Source organism: Asparagus officinalis, chromosome 1, assembly GCF_001876935.1.
Source record: "Asparagus officinalis chromosome 1, Aspof.V1, whole genome shotgun sequence".
In the NCBI taxonomy this organism is placed as follows: domain Eukaryota; kingdom Viridiplantae; phylum Streptophyta; class Magnoliopsida; order Asparagales; family Asparagaceae; genus Asparagus; species Asparagus officinalis.
Genome location: NC_033794.1, coordinates 36,749,056 through 36,760,519, shown reverse-complemented (window position 1 = coordinate 36,760,519; position 11,464 = coordinate 36,749,056). Strand labels below are relative to the sequence as shown.

General features: G+C 36.6%; 1 protein-coding gene across 2 annotated transcripts in view; it reads left to right on the top strand.

Moving 5' to 3' along the window:
• LOC109822847 (MADS-box transcription factor 3-like) overlaps positions 8,342-11,464 on the top strand; it is a 19,346-nt gene continuing 16,223 nt past the window's right edge. Inside the window, exons 1-2 of one of the 2 annotated variants that reach the window (XM_020389117.1) lie at positions 8,342-8,767; positions 8,897-9,117. In XM_020389117.1, coding sequence (XP_020244706.1) covers positions 8,936-9,117 — 182 coding nt within the window. In that variant the 5' untranslated portion in view covers positions 8,342-8,767; positions 8,897-8,935. Of the gene's footprint in view, positions 8,768-8,867; positions 9,118-11,464 lie in introns of both variants that reach the window. The other variant, XM_020389111.1, reaches the window with a different exon arrangement.

The following is an 11,464-nucleotide window of genomic DNA, read 5'->3' as shown; positions in this document are numbered from 1 at the left end:
GCAATTAATTTGGAAATCTGAGCAATCTTTGAGAAAATCTATGGTTGAATGTCTAAAAGGCAGAACAATAGTAGAAGATTTCTGATATTATAGATATAATTCCCTGTGATTTTGAGTTTCAGTGTCTGCTGTCTGTGAGTTTAGTTATTTTTTGAAAGAGAATTGCACCTGTAGAGGGATGTTAAATCCATTTTAAACCATAGGTAGTTGAGTTCATAAAGGGTTGGGCTTGTTGCTACTTGCTACCAAGCGTGGGTATTAGTGTTCACTCTTTTGCAAGGGGTGAAAACTAAATGGCAGATTGTGAATATAAGAAGCTAATATAATGTCATTAATTACTCCTTTTACTACTACTCTTTATCTGATGCAATATAGTAAATTGCACCATTATTTTAACTTCTTCTTTGATGGACATGGTAAATGGCAGAGTGATATATAACACATTATAATTTTTTATAATGTGTTATAATATAATTTAGGTAAATAAAAAAATAACGTATCCCTAGACTTTTATCCAATAATTACATCCAATTCTTTGGACTTATAATATATGATATACGACTCAGATTTGGGTAGGAGATGAAGTTTTCTCCTGAAAATGAGCATTTATTTTATATTATACGAATAAAGAATTGATACTAAAATTCGTAATTATTGGATCTGTCCTTCTCAGATGGGTTAGGAATATAGTAGTGCATACATCCAACTTTGCATACTTTGTATATTTTCATTCTTGAAAGTTTTGGCAGCATGTATTCGTTGTTCTCCGTGTATAATAAAAACAATAATGCATTACCGGTTTTTAGATTATCATAATAAAAACAATAATGCATTTCATAATAACATATCTCATGAGCATGTATACATTTTTTTCTTAACTATGTTAATAATTGAATTTGCAGATGAGGAGGGTGAGGAGGCTCTTTGACCCGGAGGGTGATCGATCATGGAGTATCACCCTAGGTAGTGGTGCTGATGATACACTACCCTCTCCGGATGCAGGTATAAAAATTAATTAATATTTTAATATATTTTATAAATTTTTAGTTATTTAGCTCATAGTGTTTATTTGTTGCAGATGCGGGTTATTCATCACCCGACCCCTCTGATGCAGCACCAGAACCATCCCCCGTCGCAGGTATTCAATATTTAATAATTATAATGGTTAATTAAAAATTGATATTAATGATTCTCCTTTCTTATGTAGGTACTTCTTGGACCCCGACATATCCATCCTATACATTCCATACTGACTTGCGGCTGAAAACACAGGACTATCTTAGTTTACCCTTACCTCCGGACTCTCATAAGTCCATGGCTAACTCAAGAAAGTATCACCCACGTGCTGCGAGAAAGTTAGAGAAAATGCTTCCTATGTTGGAGAATAGGAAAGCTCTTGCACTTGCAGCAAAAAAAGAGAGATGATGAATGGTAAATTATATAAATACTTTTAATTTTTACATTTATATATTATATGATATATTATCATGTTATTATTGTAGGCGCTAAGCCAGATCACAATGAGAACAGACGTGGCGGAGGTAAGCCTGAATCTAAACAATCACCAAGAGGAATAAGAGTGATAATTTGGTCGAATAGTTCTAATTTCCCCGTTGGTCTTTGGTCGACCCGATTGAATGCATATATTGGGGTTCTCGTGCGCAGAGTGAACATTCTCAACCCTTATTTTCATTTCTGAGAACTACCATGGACCGCATACGAGGCGATATGGACTGAGCTTATGGTAACTACATATTGCTTTAGCTTTTTATTTATTAATAATTAGTAATTGATATTAAATTATCCTTACTAAATGTGTATATAAATCTACAGGACTGCTTCTGCCTTGAGGACTTTGAGGGGGCTTGGAATTATATGTTTAATGTCAATGTTGAAGCAGTCCTCAAACAATGAAGGCATGAGATCAAACATGAAACCTATGACAGGTATGAGGAGGACTGGCAGAGATTTTTAAACCTTGATGACCGAGTTGACGAGATTCATTTCACAGCTCTTCTCATGTATTAGGACAGCGATACCGCCAAGGTTAGTTTCATGAAAATTACTCTATAATTTTAAGATATTATTTCATTGCATATTTACTGTTTTTTTTAAGAATAAATCCACGAAGGGGTTAGAAAATAGAAGAAAAAAGCTGCATAACCACCACTTGGGCTCACACTCCTATGCCAATCTGGAGGATGTTTATTGTCAGGATACGGTATACGTCATTTAAAGCTTTAATGATCTTAATGCTTAGTATGATTATGAGTGTGATAATTTATAATATGACAGAGAAAAACATTAATGTCGATACACTTGAGGGCAAAAGCGGCGTATGGTACTTTTCGTGATAAATATAGGGGTGATGAGAAGAATCGGGATAAGGACAAGGCAAATCTCGAGTTGGTGGTGAGACTTATACATATCTTGAGTAGTATTATTAACTCTATTTTGTTGTTAATATTACGAGGAAACAAGAAAACAAATAATATGGTCTTTACCTTGAATTAACTATATATTTGTGTTTTAGGAGGGATTTGAGGCTGCATCCAAGGAGGCTGAATATGTGTACATTTCGCAGGAGGAGGAACAAACCGAGCCGGACCCTCACATGCTTTCTGCAGAGGAGAACATCACTCTCACATAGAACCTGATGGGTCATAATAAGTATGAATGGTAAAAATCGAATCAATTTGAATACTACGTTCCTATTTATATTTGTTTACCACTATTGAATTCGAGAGTAAAATTTAATACTTATTTCTCCCTAATAATAGGAGAGGAAGATATCCTCTGCATGGTGTTGGAGCTTCACCCGGCATAAGCATGAGATCATCCATGGCATTCTCTACGCCATCTACATCAATGAGAGCAGCCCCAAGCCATTTCCAGGCTATGCCATTTGTCGTATGTATCTCTACGTATTTGATTGACAAGATTGACCCGGAGCTGCATATTCTGGTGACTAATGAGATGACTAGAGTTGCGCTGACGGCGAACTCGTTGGATGATCTCATGGAGTATGTTATATAATATTTAGGCGGTATGATTCCTTATAGCGCGTATGGTGGTATCATACGGATCATAAGCTCGATTGGTGATAATTTCGACGCTAGACAGAGCAGCGCTCAGGTACCTTACTTTTTTATATTTATAAATTAATTTTTATTTAATATGTTATCAAACACCACATAATGATTATTCAATTGAACATTCAGAGTGGAGATATTGGAGGGAGAAGCACCTGTTCTCGTAACCGGGATAGAGATACTGTCGATGACGGCGATAGATGAGGTTTTTTATTTTTAATATAATAAATAGTTTTATTTGTTATAACACTATATTTATTCATGTCATGTATCCTATCTTATTCATGTACATTGTTAGTATATATGTTGTTAATGTATATATTAGACGGATTTGTTGATATATATATTTTGGAGTGGATGGTTGGATTTGTGCATTGTGTTGGATTTGATTATATTTGGTTTTGAATGAAATTATTATGAATTTTGATTATATTTGGATGGTTGGATGTATTCATGTGTACGGTATTTATTGGATGTATTCATGTATTAATGTAATTGTACAAGGAAATACAAATTGTAATTTTTTTTACTGAAAACATATCAACCTAGATGGAATTTCGTCTAGGATGAGTCAATCTAGACGGAATTCCGTCTAGGTTATCATAATCAACCTAGACGGAATTCTGTCTAAGATCAACCTAGATGGAAATCCGTCTAGGTTGATCCTAGATGGAAATCCGTCTAGGTTGACAACCTGGATGGATTTTTGTCTAGGTTGACATCCTAGACGGAAATCCGTCTAAGTTGTCAACCTAAATGGATTTCCGTCTATGTTGTCAACCTAGACGGACTTCTTATTTTCGTCTAGGTTGATTTCTGTCTAGATTGATCAAACTAGACAGAATTCCATCTAGTTTGAGCCAATATAGATTGAATCAAAATAAACGGACCTAATTAGACATAATTCCGTCTAGGTGAACCAACCTAGACAGGGTTTGGAGCAACCTAGACGGAAATTTTTGTCTAGGTTACTCGTTTTTCTACTAGTGGGCGTTTATCGCATTCTTTTTATTTTGAGTTGTGCATGGAAACCTGTAGGTAATTTTTGACGCGTACATAGTCATCCACAAAAATGACGAACCAATGTCACCCACCAAGTGATGTTGTCTTGGTGGGACCCCATACATCCGTGTGTACATAGTCTAAGATGCCATTAGTTTTATGAATGGTTATCTCAAACTTCACTTTTAGTCTTCTTGCAAAGAATACATTGCTCACATAATTTAATTTCCCACTTTTGGCTCTTTTTAATAATCCCTACTTGCACAACGCCTATAGTAACTTTCCCCTGTGTGCCCAAGTCTGAAATGCTAAAGTCTGCTAGCATCCGCCTTTGAAACTGCTAAAGCTATCTGGCCAATATCGGTACTTCCCTTTAGATAATAGAGATTTTTATTGAGGACCCCTTTCATCACTACCACTGATTCTTTAGTAACTTTAGCTACAGCGTTCTCTTAAGTTACCTTGAATCCTTTTGCCTATAAAGCTCCAACATAAATAAGATTTTTCTTTAGTTGAGGAACAAACCTTACTTTCGTCAACTCTGTAACAACTCCATCGTGCATCTGAATCCCGATAGTATCTATCCCACTAATGCCAGAGGACTGGTTGTTTTTCATGATCATCACACCCCCATCGAGCTTCTCAAAAGATGCAAACCAATCTCTTCGGGGAGTCACATAATAAGTAGCCCTAGAATCCAACATCTAATCTAATACTTTCACATGGTTAATCTCTGGAGTAATGGAAAGAGAAAAGCATGAACCATCAGAATCATTATCATTTCTAGCAACATTCACCTCACTGGCCTTCGAGCCCTTCTTCTTGCTATTATCCTTCTCTCTCAGCTTCAGACAATCTCTCTTCCAAAGTCCTTGTTCTCTGTAGAAAGCACACTTGTTTTTAGCAACTTGGTAGTGTCCTCTTGATTGTCCTCTAAACTTTGACCTACCTCGATTACCATCTCTAGGATAGAGACTCCTTCTTCTTGTCGACAAGGCTTCTCTTGAAGTGCTAGCTCTGGAAGATTATTTATCCTTCCTCCTCAAATTAAAATTTGTCAATACATTTGTAACTTTACTATAGGTGATAGAAGATCTACCATTCAACAATGTAAGGACAAAGGTGTCAAAATCCTCATCGGGTAATGAGCCTAACAAAATAATCGTCTTGTACTCATCCAATATCTTCTCATTAATATTTGCCAAGTCCGACAATAACTTTGTATAGTTGTTCACTTGATCTGCAAGTGAGGTATCTCTCAACATCTTGAATCTGAATAATCTTCATCGCAGACGTCACTCCAATAACATCATATTTCAACTATTATTCTAAATAAGATCTAATCATCCCACAATCATTTCTATTTATTTTGTCCCACACTGTCTCATCATATTTAGGTGGTCTCTCATGAGCCATTATTGTCCCTTCTAAGTTTTGAGCATTTAAAGCATCCTGCACATCACTCATCCATAACCAAAAATTGATTTTGCTACTATACTTCACAACACTGATCTTTGTATTCTGAAGTGTAACCTGAACTGTACTCGACATAGTCTTGCTACTATCACACTTTCTTCTACCATTACTTACTAACTCCAAATTGTAGAGGAAAAATTTAAAAAAAATAATAGAATTAAGAAATTATCCAAATTGAACCCTAGATAGGATTCCAAAATGATCTCTTAACCACACGAGAAAGACGAGATCTCCAATGGCAACTCCGCAATGCTACCTCCACCGAAACCTAGATCTCCAAAATCCAAGTTTCCAACAATAAATTTTACTCCACCTAAATCAAACCCTAGATCTAAAACCATGCTCTGATACCACTTGTTGCGTCCAACGAAAGTGGACTCAATGCATAACAAGTCGGTAAATAATGCACAAAGAACACAACGAGCACAATCCATAATATAAACAGGCAAGATCAATCGCAAACACAGAGAATTACGTAGTTCAGCAAGATGCCTACGTCCACGGGGAGAGCATGGGGAGATTTCACTATATGGAGGAGAAATACAATGAGTTACAACTCTCAAACAATCAAAATAACCCTCACCAACAAGATCTCACTCACCTCCAAAGAATCTCCCTCTCAAAGTGCTCAATTTTCTCTTATAAAAAACCTAGAAAAAACATTCATTTTAATATATAAACCCTAATTCCAAAACGAATAGGGAATTGTTTTCAATCGCTTCGCCCGTTATCAGTTGACCGATAGGATTCATCGGTCGACCGAAGTGCATGAAACATGCACTCGAACAAACTCTAGTCCGTCTACTGATAAATCCTATCGATCGACAGTCCAGAGAAAATTTACAATACTCAGAACTCAGGTTCATATCGGTCGACTGATACATGGGATTAGTCGACCGACTAGGTGTACGTGTTGTGTGCATGTTTTCCACAATTCAAGACAACTATGATTAAATCATCAAATTTGAAATCAGCTGTCTTAACCATTGATGGGTGCTCACAACCATCCATAGGTTCTTAAGCACTATTGATGGTTTCTTGTAATCAATCGATGATTAAATTCATGTTTCTGAAAATCTGCAGTTTCTTCCTGTAGAGACTACTAGCTCATCGATGGGTTGCTGATGTTCGTCGATGGGTCAATGGCTGAAGTCAATGTTCACACTGATTTTCATATTGTTTAGCCTCGTACACTTTGTATATCACCTCATATAATTATTAGTACGAAATAAGAGTTCGTTATTACTCAAATAGGTGCTATTGTATGGACTATGTCCTAAGAGTAATTGAGAGATTAACCTATACGATTGTTCAAACTAAGCATATATATGAAAGGAGAACGATAAACTTTCATTTGCATCTCTATCATGATGTTTTTCATAGCATGAAACAAGGTTTTCTATCAAAAAGTAGGTTTTTTTAATACAAAACTTGCACATGGTAATTAATTTTTTGTTTGGTGGTCCCTCAGTCAAGACTACTCTATTTACTATGGGGAGTTTTAGTTTTTCCCCGTTGAAATTGTGGCCACTCTAAGATGAAATAGAATGATTATATTAATGTCATGAGCAGGATGGAGCTAAAAGTTATGTGTGCACATATATAGAAGATATGAAAGAAACATGGGAAACTTTTCGTTAAGAAAGATGGTATTAGTGGATTAGACGCTACTAATCACTTCATTGAAAATGTTGAATTGAGGTAGTAAGCATAAAGAGAAATTAAATGTTTCCTTGATCTCCTTCTCTCAGTAAGTATATTCTATAATGGTGAAATCTAGATGTGCATATAAAGCAATTTTGTGATACTCTAAATCTTGTAGATGTGGGGGACAAAAGGACCTTAAACCATGTGTGCATTAGTTAAGAGAATATGGAGGTTAATTTAAGGTGCCCTCAAAGCATGTCAATAGGAAAATACAAGTATAAGCAAAGAATTTTTGCGTTGTACCATGGTTGGTGCTAAATTTTCATAAGAGTGTTGTTCTAATAATTGACATGTCGGTTGCCATATATCTTCACAACAGAATGAACAAGCATTTTAAGATTAATTTAGTTAATTAGGTCATCTGAAGATACAAATAGATGCTCTATGTATCAATATAACATCCTTTTGAGAAAAAAAAGACGCAAATAGATGCTCTATGTATCAATATAACATCCTTTTGGCAAATTATCAAACACACATTTTACACTTGGAGGTGAAGGAAACTTTGAGGTGATTAGATGGCTAGAAAACCCTAATTTCATCGATTGAAGAGGGGAGGTTCGAGTGATATAGATTGAGTAACTTGTCGACATCACAATAGAGGAAATAAGGGTCCATAGCTTCAATGAGGAGCAAAAATGAACGGCAACAAGGAATACCTAGATAGTAAATGCAACAAGCAAAGGGGGCCAAAGAGGAGGTCACATGGTTGTCACCCTCCTGTGTAAATAACACTCAAAAAACTATCTGACATAAGAGTACATAATACATACACAAAGGCAAAGTGGAGAAGCGAGAAAAAAAAAAAAAGAAGAAGTTCAATAGGGTGAAAGAAAAGGTTAAGTGTTTTTATAGAGATGGATGTCATATTCTTGGTTTAATTCCTACTTGGAACAAGTTCAGAAGCTAAATCTAGGATAAAAGCAAGGAACACAAAGACAAAGGGATGCAATAAAAAGTACAATGAATGAATTTGAACTAGCCTCTCTCTCTCTCTCTCTCTCTCTCTCTCTCTCTCTCTCTCTCCACCCGCTTCAATTTCTTTTCCTTGGCATATAATTTGAGTGCAACTCAGCCCATTCACACCCCATTAATAATCACTTTCTCAAAGTCCCTTTCCTCTCTCTCTCTCTCTCTACACACACACAGTCACTTTCTCTCTCTAGCCCCCCCACACAACATCCTATCCTTGAAACTGATGGCAATGGATGCCTGAGTTAATAACCAGTCCCCCCCTTGCATCTTCCTCTTTAGAGAGAGAGAGAGAGAGAGAGAGAGAAACCCTTCAAACAAATTAAAAAAAAAAATACAATAAGAAGTATGGAGAGTTGGTTCTAAAGTCCATAAATAACCCCCCACAACCAAAAAGCAAACCCCTTCCTCCTATTGCATCTCTCCATCTCTCAAAGGAAAATAGAGAAGGGGCATCCTCCATCTTAACAAACTACAATCCAAAATTCATTCCTCAGATCGATCCTTCTCTCAAACCGGTAAGCAAAATAATACCATCATCGACCGGCTCCTTTCTCCTCATGGGTGCATATGAATTAATCCCAATTTCAATCCAGCTCTCTAAGTTTCTTTCTCTAGATCTTTCTTCTTTTCCCATGTTTCTTCAGGCAACCACGGAGCCGTCAACGCTGGAGCCCAAGGAGAAGATGGGCAGGGGGAAGATAGAAATCAAGCGGATAGAGAACACGACTAATCGGCAGGTCACCTTCTGCAAGCGCCGAAATGGGCTTCTCAAGAAAGCCTATGAGCTGTCGGTCCTCTGCGACGCCGAGGTGGCCCTCATCGTCTTCTCAAGCCGAGGCCGCCTCTACGAGTATGCAAACAACAGGTAACAAATTAACCGGCTGAAACTGCCCAGTTGCCTGAAATTTTGTTTGATTTCACTGAAAGAGGAGGAATCTCCACTCGGGTAGTTTCTAGTTTGCTGAGCTGAGGTTACATTTCCTTGTTTTAGTAGCAGTACTTTCCTCTTTCTTTCTCTATGTATATCAAACCCAAGATTGTAGCTTTGATAACAACCCATTTCTCTCCTGTTTTCTCTCTCATTGCTTTGTTGGGCAACAAGCAGGGATCTGTTGAAGCAAGTAGAGATTTGGGAAACGAGGGCAAAGCCCTTTTTTTTCTACTTGCTACTCTCTCTCTCTCTCTCTACTCTCTCTCTCTCTCTACTCTCTCTACTCTCTCTTCAGAGCGAAAGAGAGGTGGCAAGATCTGATTAGCCCTTTTCTTTGACAAAGCAGTACTTGAGGGAAACGACATGTAATAAAAATCGAGGATTATTGGGTTTAGGGTTTAATTTCTTGAATTCTTCTTTGTTTGGGATTAGGGTTTGGTGAGTTTGGGGTGAGGTAGTATTTACAATTATGCCCTTGTTGCTATCTATTTAGAATCTTAGGGGGGGAGGCTCACGAGATTGCCTCAGCTAACTCTGACACCATCATCACTTTCTTTTGTCCCTCTCTTTCTCCCTCCCTCTCTTTCTCCTCCCTGTATAGAGCTCAGATAAACAGTTGTTTTGCGGAAACACCCCTGTGGACATGTTCCTCTCGTTTCTTTCCCATTGCGCAGGTTGAAGTTATACCGTAAAAAAGATTTGATCTTTCTAACATATTCTAGAGCATCCTAATACCGTTATTACAAGCTTAGATTTTGATCATATTGCTTAAATTTATCGTAGAAAGCTCCGTGTGTTCCCTCTTAATTGTTAGTAGTAGAAAGGTTTATCTTCTCCCAGTGGCTTCTATTGATAAGTTACGCACACCCATTTCCATCACATACCATTGATATCCTCTAAATACGCTTGATTTAATCATTTTCACGGTTAAAGGTTTTATCCTTCCTCTCGGGAACTCACATATATAGAGCTCTAGAAGAAATCAGCATTTTAATTGTATCCATTTTTTTTTTTTTTTTTTTTTTGCCCAGAAACACTGCTTTTGTGTCTATTAGCTAGGCTGCTGGTTTTGTAGTTTATTATTTGGCATCCCCAGCGAGCAGACAAATTTTAATGTCTTAGCAAATTTTAACATCGATCTACTCATCCACGTTTAGTATTAACACTTGCCCATGTCTGCTTTTCTCACAAAACCATTCTTCAGCTTGTGTAAATGCCATAATTTTTGTGCAAGTTATATGAGTATTAAGTATAAGATTATGAAACTGGAGTTGCTTATAAGCCTCAGGAGTTGCTAGGATATTCATGTTGAGTAAGTTATTTTGCATCAATGGAAACCTCTTTGTTTCCTTTTAGCTCCAAATTTCTCATGCTTGTAAAATGCTACTGTTTATTATGACTGGTGGCTACTAAATATTGTCACCAAATTAATTCCAATTTTGGAAATTTGGGGCATACATGTTGAAACTAAAATATGCTAGATCATGTTTTCAACTAGCTGTTAATCAAGCTATTTCAAGTTTAGTGACCATCTAAAGGATAAAAATATGCTAGGAATCAACAGGTTAAGAATTATCCTGATTAATTCTATTAGATATTAATCATGTCAAATTGTCTTATCTAACAGAAAAATATATAGCCATGATTAAATAGATAGAAAATCCCAAAATTGAAGGAAGACAGGATGAAAAAAAAACTCAAAATATGCTAGACCTTGCTTCCTAGCACCTATTAAACAAGGAATTTCATTTCATTGACCTTCTAAAGGAAAAAATTGCCAAAAACTAGCATCAGAAGGGTTAATATGAAAAAAAAATTAAGTGGGTATTATAAAACCTAACCACAAAATTAATGTTTGGATAGACCTATGAAACTCAAAATAAGATAATGCAGGTTTCCAGTAGTTACTAAACAAGCAATTTCATGTTCATTGATCCACCAGACGTTAAAAATAAGCTAAAAACAAGCATTGAAGGGTTAATATGCAAAAATAAAATAAGATAAATCACACAGTTAAGTAGCTGAAGCCAGATATAACCGTATGTTCAAATGCTGTTAAGACACTCGCCAATGTTATCATAATAATATCTAGCAGTCAAAAACGTTTAAAAATAGCTAGAGGGGTTTATTTGCAAAAAGAAAAATTAAGACGCAGAGTACGGCGGAAGGACGGGAACTGAGGAGCCAATAGGATGAATGTACTATTCTGTGCGTATTTGTGTGCATGGGAAGTCTACAAAAAGCAAAGCAAACTACAGCAGCGGGTATACAATCGAGGCGG